General features: G+C 38.0%; 1 protein-coding gene across 1 annotated transcript in view; it reads left to right on the forward strand.

The window, feature by feature from the left end:
* The window catches only part of LOC149173437 (uncharacterized), a 141,427-nt gene that overhangs the window by 37,144 nt on the left and 77,343 nt on the right, over positions 1-26,940 (forward strand). The window contains exon 3 of the mRNA XM_089424606.1: positions 1,112-1,223. Within this exon, the coding sequence (XP_089280732.1) occupies positions 1,112-1,223 (112 nt within the window). The remainder of the gene's footprint in view (positions 1-1,111; positions 1,224-26,940) is intronic.

The following is a 26,940-nucleotide window of genomic DNA, read 5'->3' on the forward strand; positions in this document are numbered from 1 at the left end:
AAGACCGAACCTTGTTACAATTCCAACAGTACTGTGGTTCTTATGAAGTAGTGTAAGAGAATAGGCAGCACCACTTACTGGTTGGAGTTACCCTCAGCATCACAGTTACATCCAGTCTTCCATGTCTCATGCTTAAAAAAGGTAATTGGAAATAAATTCCAGTTCAGACTATTCAGCCAGAATTCAATGGAGAAGGAAGATTCTTTCTAGAACCAGAGGGTTTTCTTCTTTTTCTTTATCTCTAGCTTTTGTTTCTTGGGAGTTGAATGGTGGACTCTCCTATCGCTCATTTTGAGAGGTTGTGCTTTATTGTCCCATTGCCCTGTTGATCTATTTCGGTTATCTATGGGTATTAATATAATATAGTTTCATTACATTTCTATTAGATGAAGGTATAATTTGAATTTGACAATGCAATTTATGAGTTTGTTTCAGACATCAGCATGATAGTTAATATGAATAATTCATTGTCATGGTTCAAGGTCATTATTGCTTGTTATGACCTTTACAGATGTTAATTACTTTCCTATTTGATGATTATTATGAAGTTTCAGCCTCTCAATGTTTTTGTTTATTTAATAGTTATTTGCATTATTGGAGCACATTAGTGAAGGAAACTCACACTCCATTAATGATTTTGTTGCCATTAATGATGATTATCATGGTTATCTTTAAGAGTTATATGATAAACATTTATTAACTCAAATTCATGAACTGGGATTCTGACTTGAAAACTGATGAAAATATGGCAACGCTATGAAATAATACCGAACTTTCAGTTTCAAGACTTTTCGTTTTGACGATTCCAAATTATTTGCAATTAACAAAATTCCAACCCTTTGTCAGAATTCTCACTTTGTTGGTTCCAAATATTTCGCAATTAACAAGATTCCAATTCTTAGATTTGGAGGCTTTTCTGCATTGGAGGTTTGCTATGAAAAGCTTCTTTGATGCTTACAAAATTGCAAACATGATTAATTATTCATTGTTATATTTTCTATTGCTTCTCTAGTTTAGCTATTTTTAGCTATTTATTCACTAAGAAATATGCTTTGAAGTTTGAAGTGAATCATATAGGGAATGGAGCTGATTTTTTTTTCTCTTTTTGCAGTACTTCCATCCTGATAATATGTCTTCAGCAGAGAAGCTCAAAATAGAATTGAAGAAGGTCAGAGAAAAATTTAGAATGAATGAAGCAGATTGTGGATCATCACGTGTCCAAGGTAAATATGCCCTTTGAACGTTTCCAGTTCATTTCATCACATATAATGTTTTATGTTTTACTTATTATAACTATAAAGTATAATCTACATGTTTGTGGTAGAGGTTAATAGTATACATTTATTTTGTACATAACTCGTTTTGGCAAGGATAACATTCGTTTATCTGCACACAGACAATGCATTAGCTTCGATGGATTTTCTTTGTTCACACCATTTGGTCCATTGAGAGGGACCTCCTTTAATGGATTTCCTGTAAAATTATTCTTTGGAAGTTCTTGAAGGTCGGGGGATTTCTTTATCTGGATATTCTGTTATTATCCAAAAACATATTTTCTATGTCCTTTATCTGTATTTTTGGTGCAATGTGTTTTTCAGAAGTGAGTGAACAATGATTCATACCAGTGAATCAACAGTGGACACTGAATGTTCTTAACCCCCACTCTGATTTCATGGCAAGTGGGAATTATAATTAACCTCCTCATTGGGAATGCATTCACTTCGATGGATTTTCTTTGTTCACACCCTTTGATCGAGGAAGATTCAGGTGTATAATGTACTTTCTCAAGATCGAATCAAAGATGCTACAAATATTTAAAGAATAAAGGGTGATGGTTGAAAGACAAAGCAAAAATAACATCGAAATTTTCAGGACACATTTGGTGGAGAATACAAATCCAAAAACTTTTCCAACTACTGGAAAGCTCATGGCTTTTGTAGACTGCTAACTTGCTTATATACTCAACATAATGGTATTGCAGAGAGAAAGAACAGTATTGCAGAGAGGAGGAATATGACAATTGTGGAAATGGCAAGGAGCATGCTAAAGTTAAAAATCTATTAAATATTATGTGGGCTGAAGCAGTTCTTACAATTCGTGTATCTTCTTAAGGAAAGTTGAACAAAATCCATCAAGAATGTCTGCCTTGAAGAAGCATGGCAAGGTGTGAATGCTGGAAATTATATTTCTGCATACAATCTTGAGATTATGGATCTGATCAACACAACAATTTTGATAAAACCAACTTTAATACCACTGCAAAAATTTATATGAAACAATACCTAGTTTTTGAAGTTCAACAGATATGTGCTTCTCTATTCCAGCACAACAAATTACTTCAGAACAAGAACTGCCAACTCTCAAATGCATTTATGCAAGTTCCCAAATAATCAAATATGGAGCTGTATAACAACTTGTAGGGAACTTCCTGCTGCCTGGATTTGTCTCTGCCTGAAATCCCTACTCTCTCTTGGTCACTTAACCTGCTCAACTATTCAAGTGTCATGAAAACCAATATCTTGACTTTCCTTTATATTTTTAGCTGAGACCAAAACCCTAATCTATTTTTGAGTTTACTCCTAGTCTAAGTCATGCATGCATGAAATACACTTTTTAGACTTAGTCAACTAAGGCACTCGCACTAGAGAAAATCACTCTCTTGTTGTGTCTCCTCTCTTGTGTCGTCACCTCCTCCTCGGGCTTCTTTTTACATTCTTCATTAAGCCCAAATCCCTAACCCTAATCTCCCTTGGAAGATCTTGGAGATCAATGGTTGAGATCGTTTCTAAGTCACTTCAATAATTAAATTATTTATCCTTAGAAAATGACTTAATAGTCCACAATAATTGATTGAATTTAATTATTGTACTTCTTCTAAGTTAGACTTAAGGAAAGAAGACTTAAATCACTTATTCCACCAAGCAAGCACCTAAAAAGGCAATAAACCATCTTCCACATGCTAAGACACGAGCCTATGCAGAAGACCTTACAAAGCTGCTATAAGCTTCAACACTCCATGACTGCAACTAAAAGTAAGATCTTCCTGAGACCTGTTACAAACATGACTTCATCAAAATCTAAAGTTGTGCTTGAATCAAGCTGGAAGGGAATAATATTTATTCTTTCTTATGTGTACTTGGCATCATCACCAAACTTAACTTGAACTCTTCAGTCCTGCTTCTTCAGATTGGACAATGATTGCCGAGTTGATGTTGTATTTCTAAATGCACTTTTGTCTACGTACCATGCATCCCTTGGAATCGAGTTGGTAGAAGTGTAGGATATCATTGAGAAATCCTTCTTGAAATTGGTAGCAAATTCATTCATCAAAATTTCTGCAGAGGCTGTGTTATCACGCAAATCGATATTGACAATTTTACATGACACTTTTTACTGTCAGCCTTGTCACGGTTGAAAGTCTCTTCTCCATTCATGTTGGCGTTTTCCAATCTCTGCAGGGCATCCCTAGATGATGTATAGTATTATCCACTTAATATTCCCGCGTAAAACTTCAATTTGATTAGCGTACAACAAGGCTTTGTTTTTGACTTGCCGATATGTACCCAAAAGTGAAGTAGTTCTTGAGAATGAATTTATAGTTGTTGAAATTAGATTTCTAAAAGTAATAGTAGCAATGTCATTGAAAGTCATGCAAGAAACGAATGTGCACCTCGAGTGAAATAATTCAAGAAAAGTGCACTTCAGTGTACCGTCACACTGCAAAACAAATTCATTCAATGGTCTCTAATACATTCAAAGAGTTGGAATCAAACATAATTGAATGAAATCACAACTTACCTAAGAAGTTGGTTGCATCATAATGAGTACTGAGCGACAGGCTGCCGTGAATTCTTTCGCTTGCGGTGGAGGTAGTGGTCCGAGAGACTAGAACATAGAAAGGTGAGATCTCTGTTGATTTTACAAGTGCAATAAAGACAAGTACAATTTTCTGCTACAGGTAATTACTTCCAATGATATTGTTCTTACTTTAGCACATTTTGGATCATTACACAATTTTACTTCGGAAAATTTCAACCATAAATGTAGAAGGATAGTAAAATAAATATGCACAAGAGACAAAAACTTTTACCCTGGGAAAACCCAACCTCGAGAAAAACCCAACAATCTTTATTTAGGAGAAATTGTCCAATTCAACAATTGTACAATCTGAAGATTCCATTCAAAATTAGTCAACCTGACCAATTAATTCATATAGGTCTGTTGAGAAACCAATAGGCTATCAAATTAGGGTTGATTTCTCTTACATGATAATTGTTTGTGATATTTGTTGACTTCTTATTCCTTTTATTATGTTCTCTTCATCAAACAATTACCAAAACATATAAAATATGAAGATCACAAGAGACAAAAAAACACAAAGATGTAGGCTCCAAGACCCCACAAGGGGGAAAACTCGAACAAATCCTCTTCTTATAGAATCAGATGAAAGTGAGAAATCCAAGACCCAAAAACCAAGATCAAAATTGCCACAAAAGCCCCAAGTCAACCCTCCTTCAAGTCTCCTTCTACCAAGTCAAAGTTAACAAAGTCAATGCTCAAAAAATTTGGTCAAACTCTAAATTTTTCAGACATGCAGTAGTTTTGAAGTTTCGACCTTGTTGTTGCTTTGCAATTTCGCATGTGTGAACAAAATATGATAGAAAGTTATGGTTTTCTCTTTCCTTTGACCTTCGCTCTCTCCTTTGACTTTTTCTCTTTCTTCCTTGACTTTCACTGTTCTTTATTCTTCTATTGGCACAAAAATCGATGATGATGAATTGGTGTCCAAATTAGGTCGAATTGCACTGTATTAATAGTTGTCCAGAAGGTCGAATATGTGCCTTTCTAGGCCAACTTATCCAGGTGAGCCGACTTGGTCTGTGGATGACAAATTGACTCTTTTTGACTCAAAATAAATAATTTTTATTTTTCATACTGTTGTCGCTCAAATTGTACCGGTACTGCGAAAACGAATCAGGTCGGGGGATGTCACCTTGATCCCCAACCTCTCTGTTCTTGCTGTCTCCCAACAACAGGCTATGGGGGGTGAACCCTATAGAAGTGAGATGATGAAGGACAAGTTGGGAACCAACGAGTCCGAGAGACACAATTGAGTGGCCTAGCTACCTGGTTAAATTTAGCAAGATTTTAAGGATTAGATTAAATTTATATTTGAGACCAGTGCCTTATGGAGTCAAAACTCTTGCTTATTGAATTAAGACCAAGTAACCGGATGGACAACTGCTGCTTGGATGCTTCACTAACCTATATGAAATGCAAATCATAAGACCTAGGTGTGATGCAAGGATCTTGGTTATTTTTAATTAAATGCCTAATCTATGTATGACATTCCCTAAACTGTTTTGAGTCTAGGGTCCAAGGTAGGGTGTGGGAAGGATGCCAATAGGGAGCAAGAAAGGGCTTGTATTGTTAGGCTCCTATCACCCGATGCCACCGGCGCTGCAGAGACCGTGGCTCTGACGACTGCAAGGTCACCGTGTTAACCACCGAAGAGTTGGTAAGCTCCTCGAGCTAGATGAGAAGGGTGTCCCTAGAAATCTATCAACCAAGCTTATGCTTGGAGGTAAGTTATTTATGCAACTAAACTTAAGATGCAATGCAAGGTTTATGAGTGATCTTGATGGGAGATTGTTTAAGATTTCTTTAAGTACTGAGTTATTATTTGAGCTATGCCCATGAGTACTTAATAAGGGTAAGTAAAAGACAATCTCATCAACAAGAATGTGTGCCAACTTTGAAAGTGCCAACAAGATATAATAGATAACCAAAATGAAACCTGCTCAATTTGATAATTACAATATGTTCTTAGAGAAAGATCACCAGTATGCCAAAGATTCACAATAGATATCAATCACAAGTCTAATGACAATTAGAACACTTATATACTTAGAACAATTAGCCAATGATTACGTAGACAATATAATGCCAATTACTTAATGAGATATCCAATTAGATTTAGCAAGTCTCTTGGCTACTAAGTTCTTTGCTCAACAAGAGATTCTCACAATGCCAATTAGATGTTAAATACTTAGCTTTTTAATACCAATAACAATATTTACTATTCAACCAAGTATAAGATCTTAGGCTTGTGCTTTAAGTGCTTATGAGAGTGAATCAACATAGATCTCTAGAGATTAGAGAAGTCACAAAAACAAAATGTCAGATCCAATAGTATTAGCAACCTTGTCACAATAGAGCATCGAACGATATCAAATTCTCACTTTATGTTCCGATCATATCAAATGAGCAAGAGAAAACTTTTTTGGACAGCAGTAAGCTCTTTTATGACAGCAGAAACTATTTATGTTCTTTTTAGAATTCCCTTGGATATAATATGTGATGCCAAAGAAACAAAGCAACTCACTACTAAATTTAACTGAAGAATGGAATAAGCTCTCTTATAATATCACTGTTATGATTTCAGACTTTAGCATAATAAATGTGTGAAATTATTAGAGCCTTTTTAGACAGCAGTAAGCTAAAAGAAGATTATTCACATGCCAAGAATCTTTATATGACTTATATTCCAATTACCATGAGCAAAGTAAAATTTTATAACAGCAGTGAGCAAATTATGACCACAGTAAGGTAATTAATGCCAAACAAGCCCAGAACTTTCTTGTTTCTTTCACTTAAGATGAGGTTATTCAAAGCGGCAAGCAAATCAGATTTTAGATGCTTCCTTTAAACAGTGAACATTCACCAAAAATGCTAAACAAATGATTACCCAGGTATGCAAGTGATTGATTTGTATGTTAAGATATTTGTTAACTTTGTGCCAATTTCATAAAAAAGTTTTTGCCACTGTTACGAAAGATTGACTAACTGTAACAAAACAGTGAGAAGGTTAAGTGTTAGAAAGTGCGAACCAATAGGCCTTAGGCCCTAGAGATCACTAGGAAATTTGATCACACTTCCTCAAATGACCAGACCACATGGAAACACAGAAATTTAACTCCAAGTCTCTGTAACACACACTCAACGTTAGCTTCAGAATACTTAACAATATCCACAGAGACAAATGAAGGGAAGGGAAGTCAAAATGAGGGATCCCAAGACCAAATGAGCCTTGCATTATGGTAGGACTCAGGAGGCCCAAGAAGGGCTGCCGTGAGGGGAAGAAGGGTACAGCAGTGGAAGAGGAGCCCATGAAGGAGGTTTGGAGTCTGGCTGGGAAGGGTTTGAGCCCTTGAAAGCCTGTGGCTAAGGGAATGAGGCAATGGCAGGGGACTGGAAGCCCTTGAAGCCTGATGCCAGTGGACAAGAGGCTTTTTAGGGCCTGCGGGAGAGCTAATTAGGGCAGCAGAAGGCAGGGACAGAGCAGGAGGAGGGAAATTAAGGCTGCGGCAGGCAAGGAGGTGAGGAAATAGGGCTGCGTTGAGGACAGAGGGCAGGAAGGAAGGGAGAAAAGGCAGGAAGGAGGGGTAGCGAGGAAGAAGGGACAGCGGCCAGGCTTGAAGAGGGCTGACGGCAGAGAAGGAGGCCAAAAACAGCCTGTGGTTAGGAAAGATAGGTCACAGCCAGGGCAGAGGAATAGCCATGCTGGGCCTAGAGGCCCCATAATTTCTAGAAACCATCACAAAATTCACAAAAATGCTTCAGATCTTGAAATTTCTCTGCAAAGAACTCCCTTGAAGGTTGATGTTTTCTCCTTGGGCTTGAGCATTGAGCTTTGATTAAAAATAGAGGATGGATCTTGCCTTCCTAGTCCTAGATCCACCTCTAGAAACCCTCTAAAAAATTTCAAGGTCTGAAACCCTTGAAACACCTCAAAAATCTTCAAATCTAGCTTGAAGTTCACCTGCAAAAAATAAAATTACAAGAACCCAAAAACCCCAATATATACAAAAAATTTAAAATAAATCCCAAAATCCCAGCTGTAAACAAGGGTTAGAAAATAAAATTATTTACACGATTTTATTTTACAATATTCACAATGATTTATGGCTCTTATAAGCAGATCTATTCGTTAAATGCACAATAGATAAAAATAGATGAGTGAAATAATTTAAATGGTGAGCAATGGCCAAAATATTTGCAAAAATGAATCATTAGATAAGCCTTGAAATTTAACAAAGTGGGCTCTTAAGCTTTCTTGCCCTGGGAGTTGGATGGTCCAACCAAATACTTCCCCTCACGCCTAATATCTGAATCCCTGGAGTCTCTACACACTTAAGATCAAATTATTAGATCGATAGGGGCTAGAGAAACACCATAACCCTCAAGATCTAGAGATACCTGCTAGATCAATCAAGTTAGAATGATTATCTAAACCCAGTAACTAATGCAAGATACATGTTAATCCAATCAATTGGTTAAATAAATAATACCTTATAAAATATTATTCAATGGAGCATTAAGAACATGATCCAAAAAGTTTTCCACAAGAAACAAAAGAGGAACACCACTATGAATAAACCCCAAAGTCTTTTGCTTTATTGATAAAAAAATATTACAACTAGCAGAGCTTGATTTAGAGCCTTTTTATAGATCTTTTCTATAACTTGAGAAGCAAATGGCTTATAATTTATAGATAAATCTTCCAAGTGGAAAACAACGGCTAGTTGGTTTCATGCCCGTCAAAATAATCTCGATCGTTGATAAATGTTTGATTATCTTTTAATCTCCACCATTGAAAATCTTTATTTTTTGAGGAATTTTCAAATTTCTCATTCAACCCATTTTTTATTAGGTCAAAAATAATTATTTTGAGCTAATTTTCTCAAAAAATTGACTTTGACTTAACCACCAAGGCCCAAGGGTCCAATTTTTCTTGAAATTTCCAATATTCTCTTGGGGGACCTCCAAAAATTAATTTCTTTAAGACCCACGAATTTTTCCACTTGGAAAATTTAATTTTTCAAGGATTTTAATTTTGAATTTAATTAATTAAATTTCAGGCTTCAGATTTTAATTTATTTTTTGCTAGAAAGTTTAATTAATTGATGCTTGAGCAGATTAATAATTTTTCCACTCTAATATTTTAGCCATCGTGTTTAAATATGAGGGACTGTGCACTAAAATATTTTTTACATAAGATAATTACATGTTAATTCTCAAAGTGGGAACACCCGTTCGTTATAGACCCTCAATTTATTATCCAATTCTACGATTCCACATGATCTAGTAGACCAAGCGATTTATAATAAAATAATTTAGCCAATTAATTTAAATTATTCCCAAATCACTTTTACAAAAGACTCGACTAAAACACTAGGACTCACTTAAAACCTTGACGATAAATTCCACCCTAGCTTTGGGGGTGAGGTTGGAGAGAAAAGCTCGATCGATCATCCGTGTTTAGGAACATAGATGAACCGGTGAGATGAAAAACCTCCTATGATGAAATTCGTTGCTAAAATCATAGGCTTACCTAGGCCATTACATAATAAAACGATCGTACTAGCATCATTTACAATATACTTGCAGAATTTGGGCTTACAAATCTGATAAACTGACGATTGATGATGATGAATCCAATATATTTGGTTGCTCGAACGTGATGGAATTCTTTTGCAAAAATGTGTACTGCTATAAGGTAGTTGACATAGAGTGGTCAACACATACAACAACTCCAAACAGGACTTTGACTCATGACAAATTTTCTTGACTCAAATAAACCTACAAGCATGAAGAACGTGTTTTGGCTAATGAAAATAATAATAATAATAAAAATTTCTTTTTCTTGTTTTTGCTTTTACATGAAATACATACTGATACAAGTACAATGATAATTATGAAGACCGAATCTAGTTACATTTCCAACACTCCCTCTTAAGTAGTGAGGTATTGATAATGACACAACAGGATACCAAGATCCTCTCAAATTGAAATATTCTCATAAGAAGAGTTCAAATTGATAACCATCATCATCATTATAACCAACATTGTTAAACATAGCAAGGTCTTGACTGATAAGCTCTATCTTTCCACTAGATCAAAGCACAATGTTGGGAGGCATAGATTTGGACACCACCATCACCTCTCTCTATTGATTTTCTAGTGCAATTAGGGTTAACACAATATTTATGAAATTCTGATAATCATGTTTGATGTAGATCTTCTTTTAACTTATTCCAATATATCATTCAACAATTATACTTTAGAAATTCAACAATAAAGAATAGTAAAACAATAGAGATCACAATGCACAAAAGAGAGACGAGATTTACCTTAGAAAAACCCACTATAGGGAAAAACCCAACAACCATTCCAATAGAGAAATTCTTCTTGTTCAATGACACACCTAGACCTATGGTCAAACCTGATCTTCTCCTCCAAGTCAAGTCCTGCAGCAGTTGCCCCAGTGACCTGGAAAATTTTGCCGCCCTGCGACAATTGCCCCAAAAACTGCGCATCAGAGAGAGGGACTCCTTTACACGTGTGAGTTACTAGAGAGAGAGAGTAGAGAGAAAATTCAGCGTTCTTCTTGTTGAAATTTCTAAGTCTGACACGTCAGAAATTCCTACTGCATTATCTGGTTTATTTCACCTACTTGTTTATTCCTTAACAAGTTATTTAACCATATAAATACTGAAAATAAACACAAATGCAATCTCAACTCATATACAGATCATCAACTGAAATAATAGACAAACACATAAGGGACACCGTTATTTTTGGACAATCGTCCCTGGAAAAACCCAATGCGGGAAAATTGGTGCAGCAGTTCTGAGGGTTTTATTATTAAGCAACTTTCTTGAGTACAACTAGGGTGCCAAACTAGCTCACCCAACAGATATTTCTACACGACAGTAATACCTCTTCTTGGAAGTAGATATTTAACTTCTCAGCACTAGTTTGCCCCACGAAAATCCTTCTGGCGCTTCTCCAAGGCTTTGCGTCAGCCCTGCTAGCCTCTGGAACCCTCCGCGTCAACCCTCTGCCTGTCTGCGTCAACTCTCTGGCCTTTTGCGTCACCCACGCAGGCCCCTTAGCCTCTGCGCAGTCTTTGGTTGCCTCTGCGTGGCTCTTGTTGGCTTTGCGTAGTCTCCTCAATCACTGCTTTGGCCCTCTGGCACTATCTCTGCCTCTCTGCTATGTACTCACTGCCCTTCGCTGCAACTCTGATCACTTGTTTGATTTCTCTCAGCAAACCTCGCTCCAAAATCGAACTGACTGATCAATCTTGGTGTATCTTCAACTGACCCTCAAGCCTCCTCTTATACTTTTCCTGTTGAGTCTTCAACGGCCGAGATTAAGTCCCTAATAAACGACTAAGATTAGATTTGGCTTGATCCATGTAATTTAGAACATTCTCACCCAATTTTATATTAATGCCCATTAATATTTTAATTTTCCTACGTTTAGACTTAGGAACCCCATTAAAAATATTAATTATTTTAATATCTCTCTAACCGGGTGGAATTTCCCCAAACCATTTCTGGGTCTTGGAGATCTCATGTGTGGCTAGAGCACATCCAATGCTACCCCAAATCAACACTTCTCCGTCCTTGTTTGTCCTTCTTGTCCTTTGCTCACTTGCCCAAAAATTGTCTTGAGATAGCAATGCAAATTTGCCCAAATGAGGAGCTCGAACTACCTTTATATAGTGGTTTGTCTAGGGTGAATGGGTGTGTCTCTTGGCCAGGGTCGACTTGACTTGGAGGGAAGCTGAATTGTCACTATTGGAGCCAAAAATTTCATTTTAAAAATTCAAATTTACATATTTTAAAAGTCGTAATGGGAATTTGACTCAAAATAAATTTTCCTTTGACTCGAACATTTATAAATATGCTTTACAATAATAAATATCATTACATCAAGTGACCAAAAGTTTATTATGAAGACCAACCATAGTTACAAATTCAACACTCCCTCTTAACTAGGGAGGTATTCATAATCATTGTCATAGATGTTCTCAAATTGAACAAAGTTCTCTAAAGAAAAAGGTTTTCCATTATTAAGAGCATCATCATCTATCATTAGCATCTACTAGCGACCATAATCGGGTTGGTACCAAGACCATGGCAATGTCATCAGCATATCAGGACTCACTCCTCTAGATTGATCGATCCTCGAATCGTATGGCCACTACCTAGGCCAAAACGTTGAGACCCTCAACTAGCAAGCACTCTCTCACCCTTCCTGGTGAGCACTCTGGCCCAAGAACTCACTCAAGCCCTACTTGGTTGGTGTTAGGGTCTAGGCGCTGAACAAGACCTCACTCCATCCTATCCGGTGTCTGATCAGGGTACACGACCTCACTCCACTCTTTCGGTGTGTGATCAAGGTCCAGACGCTGAAGAACCTCACTCCATTTGCATCATGCTTGGTGTGTGATCAAGGGTCTAGGAACTCTCTCCACCATTTCTGTTGTGTAATTAGGGTCCTCTAGGAGACACTCATTCAACACTTCCTATTGAGTCCTCTGGGTCTCTTGGATCGGGAGAATGTCCATCTGTGCTGCAGACAAATAAACACTCCCTCTCAACGAGAGGGGTGATCTCCACAAGCCCCAACTTGTCTCTGAAGTACACGAACTTGTCTTTTGGCAACGACTTCGTCAAAACATCTGTTGTTTGCTCATCGATGGAGATGTACTCGAGCCTTATTGCTCTCCTCTGCACCATGTCATGGATGTAGTGGTACTTGATATCAATATGCTTTGACCTATCATAGAACATGAGATTCTCTGAAAGCTTCACAGAACTTTGATTATCGCAGTGTATCACTGTTGGTTCCAACTCTTGGCCGAATAATCTTGTAAACAACTTTCGGAGCCATACTGCTTCGGTATGAGCCTCATTGGTTGTGGTGTACTCTGCTTCAACAGTGTTGAGTGCGATCGACCTCTGCTTCCTGCTCATCCACGATATCATAGCGAATCCCAAACTGAAGCATATTCTTGAGGTACTCTTCTTGTCTTCAACACTTCCTGCCCAATCAACGTATGTACTATGTATAACCCTAAAGATGTACATCCTTGTTTGCAACGTACCTCAAGCCATAGTTCATTATACCACGCAAATATCTCAAGATGTGCTTTGTTGCAATCCAATGCTCGTGTCTCGGTTCTACTTGGCACTGGCTCAAGGTGTTAACAACAAAGCAAATGTCTGGCCTGGTGTTAACCAAATACATCAATATACCAATCAGCCACTGGCCCGCTGGTACATAGATGGGTCTACCAATCTAGACTCAGAGCCTCTTAACTTCTTCAAGTTAGTCACCATAGGAGTCGCCATGGATTTGCAATCCATCATACTGAATCTCTGAAGGATCTCTATCACATACTTTCCTTGACCAAGGAAGAATTCACCAGGTTTCTGCCATACTTGTAATCATCTTGAGTAATAATGCATCAACCCACGATCCTTCATATTGAACTCAGAAGCCAACTGCTTCTTGCACTGAATGATAAGAGGCTTGGCACCTATTAGAAACAAGTCATCAACATATAATAATAAGTTCACAGGTGCATTCTTCACAACCTTAAATTAAAGGTTTGGATCGGCTTCACTTTTGGTAAATCCTAGTCTCGTTAGATAACTGTCGATACGAGCATACCAAGCTCTTGGAGCTTGCTTGAGTCCGTACAAGGCCTTTTTCAACCTGCAAACATGAGACTCCTTTCCATATACCTCAAATACTTGAGGTTGCTCTATGTACACCTCTTCCTCAATCACATCATTGATGAAAGCAACCTCTACATCCATTTGGTGCAATTCCCATCCTATAGAAGTGACAAGTGAAATGATGGATCTAATGGAGGTGTACCTGATAACTGGAGCAAATGTATCATCATAGTCTTCTCCCTCTTTCTAGGAGAATCCTCTAGCCATGAACCATGCCTTGTATTTGTTGATGCTCGCATTTGCAGCATGCTTAATCTTGTATATCCACTTGGAAGTCACCACTGACTTCCCTTAAGGCCTTGCACAATCTCCCAGACATCATTCTTCATGATTGATTCGTATTCCTCATTCATTGCTTCCTTCCACACCTGCTGGTTCGCTGCTTCTTCATACGTGGCAGTTTTTTCATCAATGAGTTTTGTAAAGAGCTGCATAACTAGAGAACCTCTTACGTTTCTTTACTTCTCTAGATGTACAATTAGGAGCTGCATGTCCTTCTTCCTCTTCCAATGCTGATGGTCTCTTCTTGATCTCTGGAACTATGACTGGTTTTGCTGGATCTTGAGGCCCTTTTGGCCTTTCAGTACATTTTGTAGAACTTGAGTGTTCATCCCTTGAGGGCTCTTTCTTTACTTCTTCCAGGGAATCTACGGAGACTTCCTTAGACCTCCAATCTGCCACTTTCTCATCAAAGGTGACATCTCGGCTAACCTCAATTCGTTGCTATTCTGGAATGTAAATTCTGTAGGCTTTTGAAGATTCACTATATACAACAAATATTACTTTCTTTCCTGAAGGCTCAAGCTGGTCCTTCTTATCCTTGGGATCATGAATGTATACAGGACAACCAAAGATTTTCATGTGCCCAACCTCTGGCTTCCTTTTGGAGAAGGCTTCTTCATGAGTCATACCTTCCAAAACTCTATGAGGACTTTGATTTTGAATGTAGACCACTGTTTGTGATGCTTTGCCCCATAAGAACAATGACAAGTCTAAATCATGCATCGTGGCCTTGACAGATTCTTCAATGGATATGTTCTTTCGTTCTGCTACACCATTTTGTTGTGGATTATAGGGAACAATTAGCTCCGTCTTAATCCCAGCCTGCTTGCGGAAAGAAACAACACCCTTTGAGGTGTATTCTCTTCCATTGTCAGATCTCAGTGTCTTGATCTTTGTCCCTGTCAAGTTTTCCACTTCAGCTTTGAATTCATGGAACTTGTTGAATACCTCGTCTTTTGTTTTCAAGAGATATATCTATGTCTTATGGGAGAATTCATCAATGAATGTCACGTAGGACAACAAACCAACACACGATTTTATGGGCATCAGACCACATACATTAGAATGAATAAAGTCCAAAGCTTCCTTAGATTTGTTGTCATTGTTTGGAAATGGTTCTTAATGTTCTTCCCAAGAGTACAACCTTTGCATACACCATCGTTCTTTATCTGTAGTTCAGGAACCCCTGACACTATTTCACTTAATTCAAGCAATGCTCTAAAATGAAGACGTGCATACCTTCAGTGCCATAACTCACTTGGATCGATTTTGTCATGTACTAATGCTTGATCTGGTTGACTCACAAGTCTATACAGTGTCCCATCATGAATCCCAATAAACCTAACATCATCTATGTTGGAGAATGTAACTAGATTTGGTCTTCATAATTACCTTTGTACTTATGACATTGTATATATTTGTAAAAGAAGAAAAATAATTATTATTTAAGTATGGGTTTCATGCTCAAAGTTGATTTGTCACTAGGTCAAGCATGTTCTTCATGCTTCTAGGGTTTTTCAAGTCAAAGATGTATTTGCCATATGTTTGGAGTCAAGTCCCATTTGGACTTTGAAAAGAAAATGTAAAGAAAAATTTATTTTGAGTCAAAAATGTCATTTTTGTGCCTAATGATCAAGTTGGCCCTGTTTGGGGTTGATTCGACCTCCATAGATGTGTATATATAAGAGCAATTTGATCTCATTTGGAACACACAACACACAAGTTTGATCTCTTGAGAAAGGGGGAAAATCAGCGAAAAAGGCAAGGAAGGAAGTCCAAGTCAAAGGAGAGAGAAGGAAAGATCAAAGAAGAAGAAAATATGTCCTAGAACTCCCACACGTGCAAAATTCCAGAGTTGCAGGAGGGCCGAATTGAAGGAGGCTGAAATTTTGTTGCAGGGGCCAAAGTCTAAAGTTTGATAATTTTTGGAAGGGTTGACCATCTCGTTGATTTGAGGAGACTTTGACTTGTTGGAAAAGCTTGGAAGGAGGGCTGACATAGGGCTTGTGAGTGGACTTGGTCTTGGCATTTGGGTCTTGGATCTCTCATTTGATCTGATTCTATAAGAAGAGAAGAATATTTTTCTAATTTTCCCCTTTGGAGGGATTTTGCCCTGGCTTGGAGCCTATATTTTGTGTCCATTGTCTTTTATGATCTTCATGGTTTATAATTTTGATAATTGTTTGATGAAAATAATCTAATAAAGAATAAGGAAAAGCTAACATAAGTTCACAAGCAGTTATTAAGGATAGGAGAATTGTTTTAATTGCTGCCTTACTTGGTTCTCCAACAATCTATATTAGAACCCTAGATCCCTTTAACCACACAAGTACTTTGCCATCCACAAAAGCAACCTTATTCCCTTTATCTTCTAAACAAGAAACACAGACAAGATTCTTTTTCAAACCTGGTACATACAGGACATTACTGAGATGCACGTGGTTACCAGATTCCAGCTATATGGATGCCTTTTGAACTCCTTTGACTACATAGTTGTTATTGTCTCCCAATTCAACTCTTTGAGACAAATTCTTCTCTGTCATGCTTGAAAAATTCCCACACTCTCAGGTCATGTGTCTTGATGCTCCACTATCTACTAGCCACATGTCATCATCATTTGCAAAGGAACCTGTCAAAGTAGAATAGTAGAAGAAATATTTTTCACTTTTGGACTTCTTTGGTTTTTCATCTTCAACTTTTGCTGCAGAAGCATGTTTTTTCCCTTTTCTTTTCTTGTTAATGATATTAGGACAATCTCTCTTGAAATGCCCATATTCTTGACAGCGATAGCCATTGTATCTTTGATAAGTCTTTCTTCTTCTTAGAGGAAGAAGATCCCTTTCCTGAATTCTTATGTTGAGGTCCAAACTTCTTCTTTCCCTTGTTCTTGAAGCGAGCTGCAAGGGATTGAACTTCTTCATCTTGATGATTTCTAGTCACCAATCTTGCTTCTTTTTGAGCACATGATTTCCATAATTGTTCAAATGAAGGAGATTCTTTCCAACTGCTTATGCCTGTTGCAAATTCATCCCTTGATCTAGGGAGACCTTTGAGTGTTGTAGTCACAAGTTCTTGATCGAGAATTGATTCTCCAATAGCTTGGATTTGATCTCTTATTTGCAAAATGCTTACGAAGTCTGAAGCCATAGTGTCGTTATTAGTCATCTTTGCATTTCAGAGCTCATTCTTTAAACTCATGGATTGACCAACATTCTTGATAGTGTAGAGATTTATTAGGGCATCATACATCTTCTTGGAGTTATCATGCTTTGCAATGTAGGGAATGAGATGATCTCTAATGGAGTCCACTATTAGATTCATGGCAGTAATGTCATCCTCCTTGAACTTCTCCTTCAAACTGCATTAGTTGGTTCAATAGTCTTTCCTGTCACAATATCCAACACTTTGCTGTTTGCAAGGTTAAGATCTATTCTGACTTTCCAAGCTCGGAAGTTTGATGCTCCCTCTAGCTTGTTTTCAGATTTCATGGAGGAAGCCATAAATGTCAATGTAAGAAGGACTTTAATAAAATGCTCTCTCTAGGGTTTTTGCAAAAGTGATCTCAATGTAACTTCCTTCACCAAAGCTTTGATATCATGTTGATTTTCTAGTGCAATTAGGGTTAGTACAATATTTCTAAAATTCTGATAATTACTTTTGATGTAGATCTTCTTTTAACTTATTCCAATATATCATTCAACAATTATACTTTAGAAATTCAATAATAAAGAATAATAGAACAATAGAGATCACAATGCACAAAAGAGAGACAAGATTTACCTTGGGAAAACCCACTATGGGGAAAAACCCAACAACCTTTTCAATAGAGAAATTCTTCTTGTTCAATGTGAGACACACCTAGACCAATGGTAATCCTGGTCTTCTCCCCCAAGTAAAGTCATCCGAACTAATCCTGCACTTAGCTCTTGATCCTACACTTCTAGAATTTCGGCATTGCATCAGTTGCCCTAGTAACCCAAAAAATTTCATCTCTCCACAACAGTTGCCCTAGAAATTGCGAATTACAGAGAGAGAGATTCCTTCACACATGTGAGTTGCTAGAGAGAGAGGAGGGAGAAAATTCTTTGTCCTACTTTGTCCTTCTTGTCCTTTGCTCACTTGCCCAAAAACTGCGTTGAGAGAGGAATGCAAATTTGCCCAAATGAGGAGCTCAAGGTACCGTTATATAGTTGTCTATCTAGGGTGAATAGATTTTGAGGGAAGATGACTTGTCACTTTTGGAGCCAAAAATTTCATTTTAAAAATTCAAATTTACATCTTTTAAAAGTCGCAATGGGACTTTGACTCAATAATTTTTCTTTGACTCAAGCATTTATAAATATGCTTTACAATGATAAATATCATTACATCAAGTGGCCAAAAATACAAATTCAACACTCTCCAGGCACATACCCCATTTGGATGTTCTCTAGGTATGTCCTCACAGGACTATTGTTAGCTTGGATGCCATATCCTCAAAGAATATCAGTCCTTGGGACTACTCTTATCTTGGATACCCTATTCTCAAAGCATATCGGTCCTTAGGACTACTCCTATCTTGGATACCATTCCTCAAGGAGTATCAGTCTAGATGCTTTTCTAATCCTCCAGTCTCCCTACCAATGCCTTCACTAGGCTTACGATTGTTAGTCTTGGCCATAGTGCATGACACATGGAGAATACAATGTCCACCATCACTCCCTCTCAAACAGGGGAAAACGACCACAAGCCTAAGCTTGTCTAAAAAATAATCATCAAAGCATCAACTACATGTTCTTCCATGGAGATCTGTTCTAGTTGTTGGGTTCATATCTGCATCACGTCATAACGAGCTTCGACCTTCTTGGATCTTTGTTAACCTTCATGTAGCTTCAACATGTCATGAAGTAGTTCATCAAACATCTTATGAAGCCAAACTTCTTCACAACCTATTGCACAAGCCTTCATGTCTTCTTTCTTCGTAATATTATTCTGCCCTCATGCTTTTCTAAGAAATTATATTAGCTTCCAAACATCAACATTATTTTCATCAACATTAGTACTATCAACCAATGTGTTCTTGGATCAAACCAATCAGTTGACGGTACAACAATATCAAAACTCTTCAACTTCTTGCCAAACCAATTAATGTTTTCCTAAATTGAGCCAATTATAGCTCCCTCTTTCCGTTTGATCAATATTTGTTAAAATTGGCAACTAGGGCCAAATTCCACCTTGGGATAACTCTCTTGATGGAAGTGATGATTGCATTAGATTGCTATTTTCGAGAGGACCAAGATTGATATAAAGATCATCTCATTTGGACAAGCAGAAATATGATTTTGAATTTATGCTCACTCATATACAATTTGTTCAAGTCAGCCACATCATCATGTAGGCTCATGAAGCCCAATAGACTTGACTCTTCACCCTCATCGACTTGTATAAATACAAGTGTCCTCCCACCTCATTTGGCATCTTCACTTCTCACACATTCTCTCTCCTTCCCTCATTGGTTCATACATCATTGGGCATTCTCTCTCTCCCACGTGGCAGAAGTACGATGAAATTACAAGACAATTGCAGGGCCAAAAATCATAGAAATTCTGCAGTTTGACTAGTGTTGACTGTGACCTTCCAGGCATCATTTGACTTCAATTCTTTTGGGTTATTTCTATCTTAGCAGGTCGCATCTTTTGGCACATAAATCGAGGGATTATGAGCACTTTGACTGCATACCAAAATTGCAGGTTGACTACAGATTTCAGACAACAATTTGACCAAGTTTGTTTGTTGAATTTGTCACTGTATTGGGTTGACTTTAACCTCTTGATCATGCTGAGATTGATTAGGGAAAATCGAGTTGTTTTGAGGACATTCTATTGCTACTTTGACCAACATTGACTTTTCTGGTTAGGGCTTAAGTTTGACTGCAATTGAGTACAAAAATTTACAAAGCTGTTTTGACTTTAAATTGGGCAAGTCAATTTGACTTTTGTACTCTCTCTCTGCTGAACATTTGATATAATAATAAGAAGATTCGATCAAAGGGTTTTCCCCACATTGGGGTTTTTCCCTGGCATCCGCCAAATCTAGTGTCCTCTTGTCTTGGCTTGTCTTCTGCATTTTGTTTTATGTTCTATCTGCTTTTACTGTCAATGTGATTATTGTGATTGCTATTGGAAATTGGAAATTGTTATTGGGCTGCTAAGGAACATTGAAGTAAATGTGCTAAGCATAGAACATACCATTGTTAACTAAAATTAACATGGTATCAAAGCCCAGGTGAAGACAAAGCCCAAGCAAGAGAGAGAAAAACAATCACTAAGGAAAGCTGTTAGACAAGAATCTTGGTCTAGCTTCAATGGCTTTTACATCCTACTTCAAATATGAGGATAAGCTCAAGGACAAATCTGACTATCATGCATGGAAGATGACTTTGGACTTGACTTTGGAAGAGCATGATGCAATGGACTATGTAAAGGGAAGAGTGGTGGAGCCTCCTTCAAATGCACTTGCTGCTGCAAAAACAAAGTACAAGAAATGTGAGGTCAAAGCTAAGAGAATTATCATAGACTCCATTCAAAAGCATTTGGTTGCCTATATTTCTGATTTGGAAACATCTAAGGAGATGTATGACAAGCTGGTTGGGATGTTCAAAATGAACAATGCAAATCAAATCCTCTTTCTCAAGAACAAGTTGAAGGACATCAAAATGGACAAAGGGGAGTCTATCCAATCCTACTTCATGAGGATCACACAAATCAAGAATGACCTTCTATCTATTGGAGAAGTTGTTGCTGACAGGGAGCTCACTCTCATTGCACTTGGAGCTCTTACAAGAGCATGGGATGTGTTTAACACCACCATCCTCAACAATGACAAGATTTCTGGTTTCAATGAATTATTGGCTAGAAGCACTCAAGAAAAAACATGGATGATGGGGAGAGATAAACCTTCAAATGGAAATGATCCTATTGCTTTCTCTGCTCATGCTAAGAGGAAGAACAATGCTGGTCCAAAGAAACAAAGTCAAGGATTCAAGCAAGGATTCAAAGAAGGAAGAAAAGGAAGGTGCTACAATTGCAACAAGTTTGGCCACTATGCTAGAGAGTGTCCTCACAAGAAGGATACTCCAAGGGATGATGACAACAACAACCACAACAATTACAAAGGCAATGGCAATCAAAGGAACAACAAGTTCAACAATAAAGGAAAGAGGAATGCTCCCGTTGCTCGATATGGAAATGGTCGACCTCCCAAAAGATCAAGAAATTCCAGGTATGAGGAAAGTAATGTTGTAGAAAAACAAAATGAATTTTATCTTATTTCCGCTTTATCTACTGCCTCTCCTCTAGATACGTTGGATCATTGGTTGATTGATAGTGGAGCCTCAAGGCACTTCACTGGGTACAAAGAGGCCCTCAAAAATTTGATTGAAAAGAAGACTAATTTGGAGATCATACTTGGAGATAATGCCACCTATCCCGTAAAAGGCATAGGTACTGTCACTCTTCACTTGAATCAAGGTCAAATCATTCATCTACAAGAAGTATTGTATGTGCCCGATTTGAAGAAGAACCTGGTATCTATTTCTATGATGGAAGATAAGGCCTTCAAGGTAACATTCATTGGTGGAAAGGTGCATATTTGGCAAAGAAACCCTAAAGATGCATTTACACTTGGATTTAGGGTTGATGGTCTTTATCAAGTTAGAGGAAGCTTTTTGGGAGCCATGTCATATCCTAACCTATATTTCAAGGTTGAAAAGGACATGCCTCTCATTTTGGTTCGTTATGTAGATGATCTCTTTCTGATAGGTGTAGATCGTCTCATTTATCAATGAAAGAGGGAGTTGGCTTCCGAATTCATGATGAAGGACCTAGGTTTAATGCGCTACTTCCTAGGCCTGGAGGTCTAGCAAAAGGCAGGTAAGGTTTTCCTTTGTCAAGGAAAATACATTGTGAAGCTGCTCAAGAGATATAGGATGGCAGATTGCTAGTCCGTGTTTACTCCAATGGAACTCAACTTTAAGAAGCTATGTGGAAGTGCTGCTGGGCCTGAATTGGCAAACCCTTCTGAATATAGACAACTTGTGGGGGCCCTGATGTGCTTGGTAAACTCCCATCCTGACATATGCTTCGTTGTGAATACATTGAGTCAATTTATGGTCGATCCTCATCACATACATTGGATTGCTGCTAAGAATCTCTTGAGATATCTCCGTGGCACAATTAATTATGGACTGAGATACACTGTCAGGAATTTGAGGCTACATGGATATACAAATGCTGACTGTGCTGGTATTGTGGTGGATCGTAAGAGCACGTCTGGATGTTGCTTCTTATTAGGGTATGATTCAATTTCTTGGATGAGTAGGAAGCATAAATCAGGTGCTCTAAGCACTGCCAAGGACAAATACATTGCAGCTAGTATGGCATGTTGTGAAGCTGTTTGGTTGAGGAAGCTCTTCAGTGAGCTATTTGAGCATGTGCTGGATACTACTGTGATCTTCTGCGACAACCAGAGTGGGATTCACCTTTCAAAGAATCGCGTGTTCCATGACCACTCCAAGCACATTGATATCAAGTACAACTTTATCCGGGATATGGTACAATGGGGAGCAATAAGGCTCCAACACATCAGTACTGATGAGCAGGTCACAGATATCCTCACGAAGCCCTTGGGGAAGGTCAAATTCTTAACCTTTTGAGAGAGACTTTGAGTCGTGGAAAGACCCTCCCAAGAGGGTCCCGCTTGAGTTGGACATTGAGCTCTAGGAGCTCCTGGGGGCTTGGGGTACTTCTTGGAGCTTTGAGCGCCCATAGGGTGAGTGGTTCACCTTCCCCTATGATTGACATATGCATAGGATGAGTGGTTCACCTTCTCCTATGGCATAGGAGCAGGTTGAGTGGTTCACCTTCTCTTGCTGATGCCCCAACATACATCCTACCCATGTAGTCTAGGACTCATGGGAAGTACCTCTCATCTGGCCAATGAGTTAGGAAAAGTGGACAGGGACCATAGCACTACCAATGAACACATCGTGTACTGTTGTACTCCCTGTGTCTAGGATGCATGGTGTTCAACCACTTGATCTGGGATCAAGTCTGATTGAGGTTCCACCTTTGGACTGACTTTGTCAGTGGAGAGTGGTAAGGTCTTGCGAGTCACTCTCGATCGATTCTTTTTCATTATTCATATCAATGTTCAACAAAGCAGAGTTGAGATACAAAGGTGGTTCATGACGTCAAGATGGCATGATGATGGATGATGATGGATAGACTGATAGATGGAATTCTCCCTAATTGAGAGGGAGTGTTAAAATCGACAACTAGGGCCAAATTCCACCTTGGGATAACTCTCTTGATGGAAATGATGATTGCAATAGATTCCTTTTTTCGAGAGGACCAAGATTGATATAAAGATCATCTCATTTGGACAAGCAAAAGTATGATTTTGAATTTATGTCCACTCGTACAATTTATTCAGGTCGGCTACATCATCATGTAGACTCATGAAGCCCAATAGACATGACTCTTCACCCTCATCGAATTGTATAAATACAAGTGCCCTCCCACCTCATTTGGCATCTTCATCTCTCACACATTCTCTCTACTTCCCTCATTGGTTCGTACACCATTGAGCATTCTCTCTCTCCCACGTGTGGAAGGAGGATGAAATTATAGGACAAAATTGCACGACCGAAAATCACAGAAATTCCGTAGTTTGACCAGTGTTGATTGTGACCTTCCAGGCATCATTTGACGTTGATTTTTTGGGGTTATTTTTGGCTCAACAAGCTGCATCTTTTGGGACATAAATCAAGGCATTCTGAGCACTTCGACCACAATCCAAAATTGCAGGTTGACTGCAGATTTCAGACAACAGTTTGACCAAGTTTGACTATTGACTTTGTCACTATTTTGGGCTGACTTTGACCTCCTGATCAAGCCGAGATTGACTGGGGAAGACCGAGCTGTTTTGAGGACATTCTGTTGCTGCTTTGACCAGTGTTGGCTTTTCTGGTTAGCGCTGAAGTTTGATTGCAGTTGACTTAAGAAATTTACAGGGATGTTTTGACTTTGAATTGGGCAAGTCAATTTGACTTTTGTACTCTCTCTCTCTACTGAACATTTGATATAATAATAAGAAGATTCAAACAAAGGGTTTTCCCCACATTGGGGTTTTTCCCTGGCATCTTCCAAATCTGGTGTCCTATTGTCTTGGTTTGTCTTCTGCATTTTGTTTCATGTTCTATTTGTTTCTATTGCCAATGTGATTATTGTGATTGCTATTGGAAATTGGAAATTGTTATTGCGCTGCTAAGGAACATTGAAGTAAAATGTTCTAAGCATAGAACATACCATTGTTAACTAAAATTAACAATATTGAATCAAGCATATCATCATGTGATCAAAAAACTGTGTCATGAAAAGTTGTATGGGTTTGCTTCCATTTCCGCCTTCACACTACTGCTATATATACTTTCTAGAAACCATACCATGCTTCAAATACTGTTAATATCATTTCAGGTTATTAGAGTTGTCAATCTATATATAATCTCCAGTCAGATTCTTCAAGTCCATTGTTGATGTAGGCTCCTTCTAAAGTCAAAGTTTACTTTCTTCGCATTATTTTGTTTTACATTGAATAAATATCAATAGTGGTGTCAACATTTGTTCTGCCAATCTGTTATGCTACTATATATCAAGCAACCATATGGAAGAATCCTAACTTTCCTATCTGACCAATGTTGGAAAAGTAACTAGGTTCAGTCTTCATAAATTGTCTTTGTCTTCACAGAGGTCTGAATGTTGTAGTAAGGAAGTGGCATTATTTTGTTAAGTTGTGAGGACTTGTAGCTAGAAGGGGGTTTGACTTGGTCATTGGAAATCTCATATTGAACTGATTCTATAAGGAGTGGATTATTCGGGTTTTCCCCAAGTTGTGGGGTTTTTCTCTAGCGTAGAGCCTATATCTTGTGTTCCTTGTGTTTTGTGATCTTCATATTTTTGATAATTACTTGATGAAGGAATAAAAACAATATAATAGAATGCCAACTAATATCACAAGTAACTATCAAGTTAGGAAAATCAATATTAATCTATAAACTCAATGATTTTCCAACATGGTATTAGAGCTAAGGTAAAGAAGAAGGCTTGAAGATCATTGATGTTGGCATGATTTGAAGATATCTTTACTCCGTCAATGGCAAAAAGATGAAGTGACATCCTATAGCAAATTCTGGCCAACATTTAAATGTAGTAATGTAACTAAAGTAATATGGGTTTTACATTTTCTTCTACAAGATCTTCTTCTGCGCTACAATTTGAAGGATCAAATTCCAAAGAGCAATGTTCTGAAAGGATGAAGGACAATCAAAAGATACGTAAGGTCTGCAACCAAATATGATATAATAATCTGTTGAAGAATCTAAGGCAAGATGACCTTAATGATTCTTCTAACTATGATAATTGCGTGTGATGTCTTTTTACTTACTAGGATTATCTTCTTCTTCTTATTATTATAGTGTGTTCTTCAATCATCAAACAAATACCAAAATAAGAAGATCAACAAGATACCAGTACACAAGATGTAGGCTCCAAGCCAGGGCAAAACCTCTCCTCTTGAGAGGAAAACCCTTCAATCTCTTCTTATAGATTCGTTATTGACAAATACCAAGACCCTTGACCAACACTGAAGCCCTTCCAAGACTAAGATCAGCTGTTCAAGAGTGTGCTTGCTTCACTGCTTTCCAAACCCAACAGAATCTCTTCCGGCAATCAAATATGATATAATAATCTGTTGAAGAATCTAAGGCAAGATGACATTAATGATTCTTCTAACTATGATAATTGCGTGTGATGTCTTTTTACTTACTAGGATTATCTTCTTCTTCTTATTATTATAGTATGTTCTTCAATCATCAAACGAATACCAAAATAAGAAGATCAACAAGATACAAGTACACAAGATATAGGCTCCAAGCCAGGGCAAAACCTCTCCTCTTAAGAGGAAAACCCTTCAATCTCTTCTTATAGATTCTTTATTGACGAATACCAAGACCCTTGACCAACATTGAAGCCCTTCCAAGACCAAGATCAGCTGCTCAAGAGTGTGCTTGCTTCACTGTTTTCCAAATCCAACAGAATCTCTTTTGGCAACACTACTTCGACTTGCAGCCACAACTTTTTGGCCCTAACTGTAGATCTGCAACTGCGGCCCTGCGGCAGCGACAACTACTTCACACGTGTGGACTAGAACTGCCTCTTCTTTCCTTGCAGCTGCTTGGTGTTGAAGAAAGTGTAACTAGGTTCAGTCTTCATAATGACACGATCTTTGTAAATGATGTAATAAAAGAGAATAAATTTATTTTGTATACCTTGTTGCATGGGTTTCATGAGCAAGAAGTGTCGTTAGGTCAAAGACTTCTTCTTGATGTCTTTAGGATTTATTAATATGTCAAAGAGTCATGTCATGTATAAAAGAAGCTCTTCATGAGTCTATGTAAATGTATACAAGTCTACAAAAGTATGTAGCAACCCTCCAAAGACCAAGATCAATCCTCCATTAGCAAGCACAAGAAGACTGCAAGCAAAACGAGAAGGAGATCATCATGTCGGCTTCAAAATTGAATTAAATATATATTTAAATGTCATGTTGGCTCAGAATTAATAGACACAACGTTTCACTCTTCAAGTCGGCTTGCATATGGACGTAACCACTATAAATACCCCGTCAAGGTATCCACAAAAGGCAGATCAGATCTCGCATTTTTCCTCTCTGAAATTTCGTATGGGTATAGGAGCAGATCCGCACTACAGGAAGGCGTGGTATAGATCTCGGATGGGTATAGGATCTCGGTGATAAAGTTTAGGTCCAATATTTCCTATGGGTGATACAATCTTGGCATAGCTACAACAGACTTCGGTGAAAGTGCAGACACAGTCCTAGTCTCAAGTAAGAAGGATCTCAATGATACTCTGTTTCGGCATAATCATCACTGTCTCACAGTCTTGATGAAGAGGATCCTTGTGATCAACCTGTCTCGGCATACCTTCTAGGACAGTCATGATCC

Source organism: Pinus tabuliformis, chromosome 4_2, assembly GCF_031772625.1.
Source record: "Pinus tabuliformis cultivar Carrire ecotype Pingquan chromosome 4_2, CPIR1, whole genome shotgun sequence".
In the NCBI taxonomy this organism is placed as follows: domain Eukaryota; kingdom Viridiplantae; phylum Streptophyta; class Pinopsida; order Pinales; family Pinaceae; genus Pinus; species Pinus tabuliformis.